The sequence below is a fragment of the Dermacentor albipictus genome, chromosome 4, assembly GCF_038994185.2.
Source record: "Dermacentor albipictus isolate Rhodes 1998 colony chromosome 4, USDA_Dalb.pri_finalv2, whole genome shotgun sequence".
Classification (NCBI taxonomy): domain Eukaryota; kingdom Metazoa; phylum Arthropoda; class Arachnida; order Ixodida; family Ixodidae; genus Dermacentor; species Dermacentor albipictus.
The window spans coordinates 155,349,454-155,364,460 of NC_091824.1; the positions used below are offsets into that span (position 1 = coordinate 155,349,454).

Below are 15,007 nucleotides of genomic sequence, written 5' to 3' on the forward strand. Positions count from 1 at the left end.
TTAAAACTGGTTTATCGTGAGGAACATTGTCAAAAGCCTCACGGAAATCTGAAAAAGAACCATATCTTTCTGACCATGTCTATCGAGGAATAATGGAAGACAATGAAACAGTGTGACAAGTTGCGTTACGGTTTAATATCCTCTCCTAAATCGATATTCAAACTTGATATGGAGTGCTCTTCCAGGAACTCATTTATGCTAGTAACTACAATAAGTTTAATAATTTGACAACGTGATGAAGTTAGTGAAATGAGACGGTAATTTTCTAGTGTCAGGCGGTCTCCCTATATAAAGATAGGCACAATCCGAACCGTCCTCTAGTCACCGGACAACATGGAACAAAGAAGTACTAAAATAATAATAAAAAATTTCGCAAGGCACAGAGCATATTCTCGGAGAAACATGTCTGGAACATCATCTGGTCTAGATATTGCTTTAATTCTCAAGTTCAGGTGCATAGATACCACAACAGGACATGAAATAGGTGTACATGAACATTTGGAAAGATCATTGGACTACATGCGCCGTTTGTATCAAAAGTGCCAAACACGCTATGAAAATAATAATTGATGTTGATTGAATATTGGTGCAGGGTAATGTTTATCAGCTGTGCAGGTAAGCGAACATGTGACTAAGGCGAGATTTATTTTTATGTGCAGAGCACTGTGGAACAGATATGTGTACAGAGGTTGGAATTTGGTGGAGCCATTGTAGCGGGAATAAAAATGACACAAAGAACAGAAAGGACACCACAGGTACGCCTAAAATTATTTTCCAACATTCTAACCAAAAATAATGAAAAACTCGAAGAAGGAGAGGGGAGATAACTTATTACAGGAAAGGCAGCGACATAATGGCGAGAATGGGAATAATGGATGCATGTGTAAAATAAATCCCCAGAAGTGTGATTTTTTTAAAGTCTCGAGAGTCCAGTCCATCACTCTGCAAATTGCCCGTAGCAAGCCCTGGTGGCTGTTTCGGCGCATGTAGTCACAGAATGAGGCCGACATAAAGGCTTCCCACAATCCTTGCTTTCCGATGCCTGTCAGCGTACAAGTACTCTGCTTATGTATACTGCCTTCCTTTTTTGCTATGCTGAAGTTTTAATTTGGTTATAGCCAGTGTATCTCACACTTGAGGAGGAACACCGGCTGAGCCGTCGTTTAATACCATAAAGGAGTATAAGCGCCTACGCGTGTTTTAAAGCACGTATAGGCGCCTAGACTGAAAATGTTATCGCTGTCACGGTTAAATGCATGGCAGTCGCGAAGTTTCGCTTGTGTGTTATTTTGCGCTCACCAATAAGACACATAAAAAGGCTTGTTGTCAAAGCTGTGAGCGCACGTAGGCTTCGCCTACGATGCATGCGTAGGCTTCGCCTACGCATGCATTGATGTTGGCACGGCCGATTATGTGGATAATTTAGGAAGTTTAGACAGCATCCTGGTTTCCCCTTTCGACATTTCGTTATTTATTTTTTACGGGGTACTTCTACACCGCGGAAATTGCTAAGTCGTCAAAATTTGACGTTAACGAGTCTTGTACGTCTGATTCAAATTTTGTTCTATAACATTGCAGGATGTTTTATTGCATTTGTATACTGCTGCTTCACAGATGTCTGCAGAATGGCAGCATTTGTTGCCCACAACCTGTTGCCGGAACGTCATTGTGTTTTCTTTATTAATTTTTGCTAAACGCTAAACGCTAAACGGAGCGCTAAACACCACGCGAATATTACCACCCCCTCAAGAAAGGCAACGTCGTAACGGTCAAGTGATTACTTGAAGACAAGGTGTCACGATGAACTAGTACATTTTGAGAAGGAAATCCAATGAATAACACCGGCAGTAACACGCATAGGCTGAACAATGAATGAAGCTGTACCTACTCCCACTATGCAAGCTGCCGTTATATTTCGGCGCACAGCTTCGAATTTTTTTATCATGATCAAAGCCGAATGCAGTATCTAGTTGTATCTAACACTTTTTAATAACGCTTGGATTAATCAGAAGGCTCTTAAATACTTTCTGTCGCTGTACACTGGCGCACCCCACCTGCAATCTCATTATAGTGTTCTGGCTCCATGTTTCTTTAAGAGTGTGTTGTCGCGAACTGTTAGAGGGGGAAAGGAGAGGAATGCGTATAGTATATTGGCGGTGAATGACGGCTTTCTACTGTGTTTCTTGGTTGCTGAATTCAGCAGGCTAGTATGCGCGAGCTAGTGAAAAAGCCCTGTAACGCTTATTTATCTTTGAAAATTTCGTGAACAACAATGGAGTACACTCTAAAAACTAAGAGAGTGCCGGGCACTCCCTTTGAGGGAGTAGCGGCTTGTCCCATATTTCACTCTCTTTTCGAGAGTAGATCGACCCTCTTTGAGAGAGAGTAGGTCAACTCCTGTTGACAGAGTTTTGTTACTCCGCCGCAAGGGATTGCTAGTACTCTTCTGCAGAGTGATAATACTCTTCCAACAGGGAGTGCTAGTACTCTTCCGCAGAGTGGTAATACTCTCACCGTAGGGGTAATGGCACTCCACCAGACCGAGTACTTCTACTCCCCCAAACAGAGTGCAACTACTCTTCCCAATACCCTCTTAGCGAAGTCCTGGCCACGCATGCAGGCAGGAAATCAGATCAAATTAGGGTCGCTGATACACCGTTCTCTAGGCGGCTCCTCAGACTCAGTGGCCCGATTCCAAGCGGCCTTCAGAATAGGCGTGCGCAATGTTATGCAGGATTTTAAAGTCATTTTTCCTGGCTATTTGCTGCCTACCATGAGTCGTGACGGCTCGTAATCGGCCTATGCGTATGTGTCCCGAACGCCACTGCGGAGAAAAAAAAGCTAATTCACATTTATTCCGCAAATATTTTCGCATATTTCACAATCAGGAGACACATAATCTAATTAGAACACAATAGTCGAGGGAATCACACACTTATAGAGAACCGCATTGCTCTATACATCACGTGGATTCGAACCCACGTACACTCACATCTATACAATTCAAAGCACACATCCTAACCATTACACCACAAAGCCACCACGCTAAGTCGTGTTGTTTTAGAGCTTATATACATAACAAATGTTTTTGAGAAATCGGCTGCGGTGGTTGGAGTTTTTCTGCAGTGTGCTGTGCTGTTGTGTACTGGAATACGTTTGCGTTTGCATCATTTCCATTCCTTGCTACGACTAACGGAGGAATACAACGTAGACGACGACGTGAGAACTATTCACGGCTTGTCGTCACCCCAGGAAAATAACAAATGTGCCGTTCAGCTCACGATCGAGTGCTTTTCCAGTCCATGCATTATATGTTCTCCGAAATTACGCGGATACAAAGTATCGTGCCAACCATCCACGTATGTGAATTTAAGTCGCGCGTATACTGGTGAGCATTTCTGTTTATTTTTTCCGCCAGTTCCATTCGTATGTGGTCAACTGCGATGCCAGTACCAGGCATTTCGACGTGCCTCACGCTGCCGTATAGGCGTTCTTTTCAGGTGCATTAGTTTAGAGTTTGGTTCAGTCCGCTGTGAGCTGTTGTCCTGCATTAGCAGCGGATCGTTAGCGTTTTGAAGAGCACGCATTCCAGCATTTGGAGACTGCTTATGCCGATAGCCGCGTCGCATGCATTGGCACGCATGTTTAAATGAGTAATGTGTCCACTTGTTACGCGTGCACTGCTCGTATCCTGTGGCAGTGCTCGTTCTAAAAGCTTCGAAGACCCTCTACATTCATACGTGTGTTCAATATATATGCACAGGATAGACTTGCCGGCTAGTTGGTTGAGCATTTTAGAAGAAACAGCGCAACACAAGGACCACGCAAAAACATGGACAACACCACGAAGCGCTGGTGTGGTCGATGCTTTTTTTCGTCCTGGTGTTAGCGCTGTTTCTTCTTCCACGATACACGCACACCACAGGTACGCGAAAGTTTAGGAGTATAGGGCGTTAACTTTGTTTTCCCCGTTTCCTCTCAGTGTCAATGACACAATGCGTTGCCCGAAATAGTGCACGCTTACCCCCATATTCAGAAATGCATCATAACTTGAAGCCCATGCTTGACTTGATCTAAATGACGCAAGTCGTGAACGCACCAAAAGAAAGGCAGTGAGCGTCTGGGGGACGTTCGCACCAGGCGTCGTTTATATAAAGTCAAGCATGGGCTTTGTATTAATATACATTTCTGAATACGGGGGTTAGTCATCTACTTCTCACAGAAAATGTCGAAGAAACGCCCACCAAAACCAGGCACATTCGTAAACCTAACTAGGCAATACGAAGCTCCATAGAAAAAGAGTGGTATTAAAAGCTTTCAGTATTTTTCTTTACTCCAAAATGGTTGCGCTCTCGTGGTTTCAATGTACAGAGATGATGCAGCGTTAGCTAAAAAGCATGAATTTCCGAACTCCATGCCAAAATAAGCTTGCAAAATTATTTAGGTGCTAGAAACCAGGGTTTGTAGCGATCCTTGAAAACCCTTTATTTCTAAAATGCCATTTTCAAGGCATTTAAAAGCCTGGAATCTTTAGAAGTACTGGAAAGTCCTTAAATTTGTACACTTGGCTAGACATAGCAGACATTGCCAAGTGTTTTTTTTTTCCCTTCTGTGACATTCTTCGCATGTCACAGAGAATTGTCTGTGGAGGTAATAGAAGGAAAGCGACATCCTTAAAGTTCAAATTACAAAGGAGCTGCAGATACCAGTTTTAGGCAACTGGAACCGGCGACAAATGTACTTGGAGGAGCAGAAGCAGGAAGCTCAACGGTTGAGGCATTCAAAGAAAAGCCGTGATGAGTAAATTGAGAGCTACAGACACAATAAAAGATCACCTTTCTCCGGTGCTGTCCCTATTGCAAAAACCAGCGCCACTGGGACCCAGTGCGCCGGATTATGGGCCCAGTGCAGCGCGCTGGACGCTGGGGCGCTGGGAAGGCGCTGGGAAGGCGCGGCACTGGCTACTCGTGCGAAAAACAGCTCTAGCGCGTTAAATATGCGGTGCCTGGACACCGTATATATTTTTTTGAATACAGAAAGCAAGGAAGAGCGCTGTAGCGCAATATAAAAAGAAATAAAAACGTAAAAAATAAAATTGCTACGACAAAGATTCCAACGAACGACCTACAGATCTCAAGCCCGTCACTTTACCACTACGCCACGCCGCCACACGGAAATCCGCGGATAATTTGCCATGTCAAAGCCGAGGAACAGTTTGCTTCGCAGAGCTACGTCTCGTACAGACATGGTTGATGCGCTATCGCCCAGCAACTAAAACTCACGCCTGTACCAGAAATGAAAAGTGGCTGTCCGTATTCAGCAGCATGCTTGGAAGTGCCACACCATCGATTTTCACTTGCGATTGCTATTTTAACTACCCGCGCCGAGATCGCTCCCCACCGAAGCTTAGGCCTAGCGTATCCGCCGAGTCCATCCTCTGGGAGTGTCTAGGCGCAGGAATCAAGGAATCTAACAAGGATAAATCACTCTATATGTCAGCTTTCGCTTCGATGTTCTTAAATAAACATTTTTTTCATGTCTACAGTGCCAGCATAAGAAGCGATGACCGCAGATGTGACGCGTCATAAACACAGGTATGTGTGCTATCGCCGAAGGCTCCCAGCACTAGCCCGCGCTTCTCTGACGAAGATCTATGACTAGCCAGGCGTCTTGACTGAAAGGCATCACTGTACTAAGGAAACGGTGCATATCCTTTGCGTGAAGAACCAGAAATGGCTATCGAAATCGGCAGTAACAGGCCATACACAATCTCCGGTCGGTGGTTCATTTAGGACTTTTTTTCGAAGTTAAAACAGCAATCGCAAGTGAAAATCGATGGTGTGGCACTTCCAAGGATACTGCTCAATACGGACAGCAACCTTTTCGTTCTGGTACAGGCGTGAGTTTAAGTTGCTGGGTGATAGCGCATCAACCATACCTGTACGAGACGTAGCTCTGCTAAACAAACAGCTTCTCGGCTTTGACATGGCAAATTATCCGCGGATTTCCGTGTGGTGGCGTGGCGTACTGGTAAAGTGACGGGCTTGGGATGTGTAGGTCGGTCGTTCGAATCCTTGTCGGATCTACTTCATTTTTTACGTTTTTTTTTCTTTTTTAATGCGCTACAGCGCTCTTCCTTGCTTTCTGTATTCAAAACAATATATACGGTGTCCAGGCACCCCATATTTAACGCGCTAGAGCTGTTTTTCGCACGAGTAGCCAGTGCCGCGGCTTCCCAGCGCCTTCCCAGCGCCCCAGCGTCCAGCGCGCTGCACTGGGCCCATAATCAGGCGCACTGGGTCCCAGTGGCGCTGGTATGCATAGCGCTGGTTTTTGCAATAGGGTGTGTTGTTCCGCGATCTTGAGCGCGCGCGCGCGCGGTGGAGAACTCCGAGTGAAAAAGTAGAGCGCTCGCTACGCGTTCCTTTGAACTGCGGCGGCCTGTTCTCTAAGAAGCAAAACGATGTGTTCTTTGCTCAGCGTGCATGAATGATACATTGCCATGTTCGGGGCCAGCCACTTACAGTTGAAGCAGAAGATCACGCTGCGTCTTGTTCTCTATTGCCGCAAGAGTAGAACTACTCTCTCTCTCTGAAGGGGGAGAGTGAAAAGCACATTTCACTCTCTCCTTGGTGAGAGAGTGAACAATGCATTTCACTCTCCTCGACATTTTGTGAGAGTAAAACGACGCTTTGAAGAGTGAACCGGCCGCTTCACTCCTGCGATACCCTTCCTAGTTTTTAGAGTGTATATATATATTTTCCTGATTTTCTGTCGTGGTCACTGACTGCAATTGTTCCTGCAATTTTTGACTAAGTTTGCATAGACCTAAGCTGATACCTCCTCCTTTGTGATAGAAATTTTGATGCCCTTTTTTCACTGAACTTGATTGATATACCATACAATTTTCGCAAATCCGGAACCGTATCATCCGGAAAAAAAGTTACGCTGGGACCGCTAGTAGGGACTCGTGCCAGTCAGTTGTTATATTGATCGCATTATTAGGTGAGGTAACCGGCTAGGGGCAAGCAACACCTACGATTGAAAAGCTTCACGAATTTGGCCCCGAACATCTGATGTATCTAACGTAGATATCTTGTCGCCAAAAATAACAGAGCGGGTAAGGATCGCAGAGGCACGTGCAACTACCCCACAACCTAATAATGATTTAATGCCTTTAAATTATAGCGTGTGGGGAGTGAATGAAAACACCTTTGTTCTTTCCCCTTCCACACGCGAGCCATCCAGTACGATTCAACAAACACCTGTAGCACTTTCCAGCATTTAATGCTGTGAATTTTAGCCTGGGGATGGCTTTTTGTAAAAGCAAAAATGCAGGGGGAAAAAAAGTAGAAAGAACCTGTCGACAACAGGACTTGGTTTACCGGACGTGGTAATCTTTATGGAACTCTCGCTTGCGACTCTCCTGCCTGCGTGCATCTCGAGAGCGTTTGCGTTCAACATGCGACTGTAAATTGTGCAGTTTGGGCGACCCAAATGCATTCATCGGGCCAGGTATTATTCCTATACTGTGTGGTAATATTGCGACGTGTTTAATACTTACGTTTACTTCTCTTGGCCTAGTAGTTCAGCGTGCCTGTAGTTGCATTATTCTCCTTGTTTGTTCTCAAATATTTGGCATTTCGTTTAAAGCTAAGTGACCATCAGTCTAGCCCTGGTTTGGTGATTTAAAATTTCAGATTTTTTGCGGCTGTACCCAGCTTTGTTTTTATCACACCTGTAATCCTTTAACGGCTTCGAATAGTGGATCTCAATCCACAGGGCAGACGACGTGGATAGTACCACAGCTGATTGGGCCTGTCCACTAGTGAAGTATGAGATTTTAGGAAGCAATGACTAGAATTCAATATAACCCAAAGCTGCAAGTTTTCAAGGTTTTCATGCCAATCCTTTTTGTTCCACAGTTCACTCAGAATATTTCGAGCAATTATAAATACGAATTTATAGCGGAATAACTCTAGCTAAAACAACACATGCCTCATACCATATTCTAAAATATATAATAGCATAGCACTTCTAAAATATGATAAAAATTGATCATTGATAACACATTTGCACGTGAGAGTAAATGGAAATGGGAAGCAACCGTTTGTGTTCGTGATTTTAAGACAATTTGTTCAGCATTCATTTACTTCAGACCAAAACCAGGAAATACGTCTTGTGTCTCCAGTATAGTCATTTTTTTTGCTTCCTTGAGTGAAACATTTGCATGAATTTATGAGTCGTGAAATTTTTTAACTAGTAAGATTCACGACATACCTTAAAATTGTTTCACAGTATCGCCTTAACCTTCCAGACTTCCATATTTTTTTTCGATATGTATTTTCCTTGGTCGTAATACTTTATCTATAGCGTCTCATTTCACCTGCCAGCTCGAAAAGGGCTAAACGCATAGAGACGTATATATGATCTGACGTAAACTTCTCACATTTGCAGATACTGTGCCAAAATATGGTGACATGGAGAGAGGCTGGTATTCTATTCTCGGCACTGCTAATATGGACTGCAGCATCTAGCGATGTGCTCGTCACCATACGTCAAGGACGAATACGTGGGCGCTCTGGTACAATACTGGGACGTCCTATTAACATATTTCTCGGAATACCGTACGCGAACCCACCCGTAGGTCAGCTGAGGTTCCGAAAACCTGAGCCCAAGATACCATGGACTGGTGTGTACGATGCAACCTTTCCTAAGAGCTCCTGCAGCCAGCCACGACTTCCAACCAAATTTCCTATCCCGGCACGTTTTTCGGAGGACTGTCTGTATCTAACTGTGTGGACACCCAGCACGACAGACTCTGGTAGACGGCCTGTTCTGGTGTGGATGTACGGCGGCATTTTCATTCTCGGTTCATCGTACCAGGATATGTACAACGCCACAGTCCTGTCAGCCGTCAATGACCTCGTCATCGTGAGTTTCGACTTTCGTTCGTCCGTATTCGGATTCCTCGACGCCGACAACCCGGAAGGACCGGGTAACGTCGCCCTCTGGGACCAACGACTGGTGCTCGAGTGGGTTCGGGAAAACATCGCCTTTTTCGGGGGAGACCCCGAGACCGTCACAATATCTGGCGTCAGTTCTGGCTCCATGATGGCCCACGCCCACATAATGTCACCGCTCAGCAGGGGGCTATTTAGGCGAGTGTTCTTGATGAGCGGCACGCTTAATACCGATACAACCGTAGACGCTGTGCCGGAAAGCATCGTCAAAGGAAATGAGGTTGCGAGGATTCTCGGCTGTGCCAGCTCTTTCCAGGATCTGACAACCCATACTGAGCGCGTCCTTGACTGCCTTCGAAAGGTGCCGGCCTGGCTTCTCGAAGGAGCGACAGTCCTGTCCATGTTACCGAAGTTTCTTTTTTTCATGCCCACTTTCAAGACCGAATTCATACCACTGCTCCCCTCGGCCGCAAGTGAAGCTGGAGCCTTCGCGCCCGTCGATGCTGTCGTTAGCGTCACGGCTAACGAAGGCACATTTCCTTTCACATATCAGCCTGACAGCAGGCTGCTTGAACCGGACCTAAGCGATGTGAGTATTGAATATTTGAGATCTTCACTCGAGGAAATGATCAATATGTGGGAAAAGGATAAAGTCGTTCCACTGGGTGTGGCGTATCTGGAACGCGCACCGCCAGACGACAAGTTGGCACTGAGGGAGACAGCGTGCGACTTTTTCGGAAAGCAGAACTCTTACTGCCCGAGTAGGTTCCTCGCTGAAAGTCACTCGAAGAAAGGGGCTAATGTGTATGGGCAAGTTTTTGCGCACAGGTCCAAAATGGCTAAAACTCCTGAATGGATGGGAGTCACGCACATGGACGATGTACCCTACAATTTCGGAATTCCTTTCTTGGATGTGGACAGCTACACCGACGAAGACAGAAATTTTAGTCTGGACGTAATGCGGAGCCTTGCTAACTTTGTTAGAAGCGGGTGAGTGTGATTCTATTGCTTGGCCAATTAGTTGCGTGAAGTTCGGCCAACGGCTCTGACTTGCGGTGTAGAACCGAACCCCTAATATAGCTTTACGTAGTATAGCGTGTCACGGCAGTGAAATCTAAAAAAAAAAAAGAAGACAGCTTCCATAAAATTCAAGAAAATCAATGCAGTAGGAGGTAGCTTGCAAATGAATATAAACAATGCCAGAAAAACTGTCAGCCAATAACGTAGAGTGTAAGTGCACACCTTACGCTTATCGTAAAATGAGTTTCATCCTCCTTAGCACTGTGCGCGTATATGAGCGCTCGTCCAAAATAGGTAGAGAGCAATACTTCGTGCAGCTACCCATGCACATGTTAAAAAGCACATAATTATTCTTCATATTTGCAATCGTTACCTTCCGTTTGTTTCCGTATTGTGTTGCACGAGTTTCGTCCCCCTCTTGCACTCGCCGTCTAGCTTCTACTAATTACACAAAAGAGAAATTCATACTTGTAGATGTGCAGACTGTCAAAGCATCCTTCCTGAGCTTTCATTTTTTTGAAATTTTCAACCATGGCTGTATTTGCTAGCAGCCCAAGGTTACTGCACCTTTGCCTTATCTCAGGGTGCTAAATAGGTGTTGTGTGCCCCTAATATACCTCAAGGCGTTTAAGAGAGCTCCGGTGTTTCAACTTTTTAAACAAGCGAAAAGCCGGAGCTTTTTTCGCACAGCTTTGCTCCAAGACTTGAGTATCTAGAGCAGGCTACGGATGTTATCCTGCAGCTGCATGTATATGACGTTTAACATATTCCTTCATGCACTGCCTCATAATTTTATTAGAAACATTAAGTAACGTGTATTACTTAGCCAGCTAACCACAAATGGTGCAGTGTCAAGGAAGTTGCATGCTATTAACTGCATTGAGGCCCAGAACGGCTTTTTTATGATTCATCTACTCGTTCTCTATTGGTGGGTAAGAAATTCTTCAACATTGATATACAAGTGTAGTACATTTTGCACACTTGTGCCAATGTTCATCTTGAATCTTTGGATAAGTTAGAGTGGAAGAGTGTAATTGCAGTAAAACGTCCTTTTCTATCGGTATAAGGGCATGAGTTGGGAGGGCAATTTCTTTCATGCGTGCTTTTCATTTTTCTAGGCAAATTGTAAGCGAGATGCCTCTAAGAATTCTTTTATGGATTTTCTCTTGTTTGGAGCCGGAAAAAAAAAACTAAGACGAAGTCATTGGTTTGTCTATCTTGTTTTTTGTGTGTGTGTTTGCCTATTTCGCCTATTGCGTGTGTGTGTTTGCCTAATGCCTATTTTCGTGCGCAAAGCTATCCCCCGCCTCTAGAAATCAGCTCTTGTGAGGCATCAGAACTAAGTTTACCATGCAGAATATCCCCTATAAAACATTCTTTTATGCATACGGCTAAGTCAGGATGCTCTAACACATTATTTAATACTGTCCAGATTGCCTTGACAAATTATAGTTAAGCGCGCGAGCAAGCCAGTGAGTCAAGTAGGTTAATAAGTGAGCAAGCGGATTAGCTATGCACAGGCAAGCAAATCTTTGTAAAAGTGATACGTTGTCACTGTGCAGCCGGTATCACCTTACCTATGTGCAACATTAAGCTCGCTAACTCAACGGGATCTGGAACAGTCATGTAATGGTTGTAATCACGTATAAACTTCTTGGTTTGGCTACTGCAAACTTATAAGAGACCACGTTTCGGGTGAACGTCCTTTAAAAACTGCACATACGTCTTATGTTCTTTCCCAGGACTCCTGGTCTGCCTGGATTCGAGAGCTGGCCTCAGTTTTCACTGGATGATCCGAGTTTTGTGTGGCTCCAACCTGGCAACTACGGGATAGTGAATGACTTTTATAGCACAGGATGTGAGCTTTGGAGGAAGTTTCTCTGAGCTGAAGAACATAAATGGTTCTTCTGATGAATGCCTTCTGGTCGGTCGTTACCACCAGGGCAGCCAATTTTGTGCAACCACTGGTCCAGTGAGGGCCTCGATAAGGCTTTCACGCTGTATGTGCAATACCCACTCGTGTGCCGAGGTATATTCACGTAATGTTGAATCCCTGATCGAAACTACAGTTCTTCCCCTGTAAATCTTTTTAATCTGGCAGGTAAAATGTGTGTGTGTCAATTTCACAATATTCACCAAGAAATAAGCATGTATTTGCCAGAGTATCATATAGCAAACGTAAATTGAATGATCATGCATCAATGCAGTAGACTGCGTAATGTCGTAACATAAGAATACGACATGGCGTATTTTTATGCCATGCCTTAGCCATGCGCATCCTTACAGTACACAAAATGGGGAATTGCTGAGATGCACCGAAATTCGCAAGCTCATGTCCTCAGATCTCTATCGCCTCAGCCTTATTTTAATGGTGTACTGACTTCGAAATTGAGTATCTTTCTTTGTCTATTTCTGATTTGCTATATTATTTTTAGGAACTTCTGTAGCGTTTCTGGGCGTGCTTCGCTGATCTTCCTGCCCACTCACAAGCAGTGCGTGCTTACGTGTGGCAGTGAATGCGTATCGTCTGTGAAAAGCAATAAAAATATTATTACTATTATTTCTACAGATATAAAACTGCAGTCCTTGAGAAGACGTGCTCGTGGACGTGCGTGCTTCATAACTGTTTCTGAGTTCGTACAAAATCACAAGAATCTCACAAGCCCCACTTTAGTGTTATAAAAGCAATAAAAATAAACCGTACTTGTTCTCCCACTCTTAATGCTCCGAGTACGCTCAGGAAGCAGACGGCACAAAATGGTCTATTTTTTTTTTTGCTTGACTACATTTTGCATTTAACCGTCTGAACAACTTCAGAACATGCTTTTCTGCAGAATATGTGTTGCTGCTTGAGAGACTCCGCTCTTTCTTCAGCCAAGCCCGTAGTTCAAAAGTGGATAGAAGCATTTACAATGACAGTGCTATTGGGTGTAAAGTTGCCGAATCGTTGCACTTTTCCAAAACTGAAATCCGTTATATGCCTTCGCAAGTCTTTTTCGAAGGTCCGCGTGCTGTAGGCGACGCTTGTATGTACACTAATACATACAAACGTGTACGTTCGCTAGAAATACGCTCGCTGTAGAGCAGCGCATCACGCTGCTAACAAAAGCAAAATGAAAGCATAAAAGTACTCGGCGCGCTACTTAGCGGATTAAGGCTTATGTGGATCCATGTGAATGAGCAAACGGACTGCTGGGCTAGTTGGTACAGCACGTAAAGAAGCGATTGGACAGGTGCTATTGTCCCGCCGCCTTTCTTGTCCTGTTTTGTTCTTGTGCTCAATTTTGGTTATGAAAATTCAGGTGCATAGTGTTTTCTTGCTTCAATTTACTTGCAGTACAAAACAGATGGTTGGGAGAGGCGTGTTAGACGCGCAGATCCAAATCGAGAAAGTGTGGTTGCAGATAGAGGAAAATCAGGGAGCGTTAGCACATTATGAACGCGATAACCCTGTAGACGTGCTGGTAGACTTGGAAAGCGTTTCATGACATGTTGCCTTTTAATCAATATCACTTTAAGAGCAACACCACAGTGGCACGATAATTATACATCTTACAAAAGATTTCCTTAATACAGTGCAGGTCGTTTCATTTTCGTATAATATTTTCATCCCTATTGCTATAGAAATAACAAATCAGTGGGACACACTTCAAGAATGTTTTAAGAACTTTTTAATGCACAGCCAGGTGTGCGGTCTGAATAAAAATTCAATTGCGTCAGTAGCATAGGACATGTTGCTTCTTCCTAGCATATGTCCTAGGTATGTCGTAAGCTTACATTACTTGCAAACGCACTATCGACAATTTGTAGATTGCTATATGTACTGTAAATTAATTCATTACAAGTTCATTAGTGAACGCTTGTTAATTAGTCAATTTCGCTCGGCCTGCTTGTGGAAATGATGTTTAAGTTCAGCAAGTAAGTTGTTCCATGTGTTAGAAATATGCTATCTGCCACAGTGACTTTTTTAAAATTTTGGTGAAGCTCAAAAAAAGAACACCCCAGACAGTTACGACCTTACGGAACAGCTTAACAATGTTGTTAAATATATGTTTGCAGGCCTCGTGGAACATCACTGACTCTGCATTGGGTACGTTAATTTAACTTAATCTAGTGCCTGGTTGGTCTACGCACAAAAAAATATGTACACGCAACAATGCTGGTTGGTTTCGGCACGTGAAAACCCCTAATCTAATCTAACAATCATGGTGAACCATTAGTGTAGGAGTAGCAAAGGCGACATGGAACCTCTCCCGGCTACCTCGATAGACTCACACCTTCTATTATTTCCACGTTTTCATCGTACATAAACGACACGAACCACTTTTTAAACAGTAGCATCATTGTGGACATTCATCATGCGTCTCTACAGGAGACACGTGATGTTTACTTGCTTTGAAGAAACATTCTCACCTCTTCTGGCAACCGGGCTGTCCTGCACGGGTATAAATTAGGTCCGAGTAGAAGAAAACAGCTGATTATTCCATATTGGGACCGCTCCTTATTTTATTTCTTCAATTGAATAACTTAGTTCAACGTGTACTATAACGCTTAGGGTAGCGATACTTCTATTGGCCCCCTAATCGGTCCTTTAGTAAACAACGCAAATACTTTTATGGGAGTATTACAAAAAACTTTTTGGCACACCAGCAAGGGTAAGTTTCTAATCTGGCTTGACAGCAGAACAGAGCTTCATTCTTTCATCGATGATTGTACTGATGTCTACCCAAACATATAGTTCTCACACTCCTACTCGGCCATCCATGTAAACATTATTGAAGTCCTATAACGCTCTGCAATGGTAAACTGATGAATACATTTTACAGGAAGCCAGTCGATAGACATTGGTACCTTCATTTTGGCATCAAGGATACGAGACACTCCGAAACCAGCATTTCATATAGTCAGGCCATTCGATTTCAAGGCATCAGCGCGGGTAGCAGCAATAGCGAATTGATTCGTGATGGCATTTATCTCATATTTAAGCTAACCGGACAAAGAGAGCCGGCATAAATTATTTAGAA

The 15,007-nt window shown here is 43.9% G+C and overlaps 2 protein-coding genes across 2 annotated transcripts in view; both read left to right on the forward strand.

Moving 5' to 3' along the window:
• The window catches only part of LOC135903828 (L-asparaginase 1-like), a 204,692-nt gene that overhangs the window by 137,698 nt on the left and 51,987 nt on the right, over positions 1 to 15,007 (forward strand). The gene's annotated exons all lie outside the window — the stretch shown is intronic.
• On the forward strand, positions 8,473 to 9,957 carry LOC135903807 (acetylcholinesterase-like). Its single transcript, XM_065434226.2, has one exon. It carries the CDS (start codon positions 8,473 to 8,475, stop codon positions 9,955 to 9,957), a length of 1,485 nt encoding a protein of 494 aa, XP_065290298.2.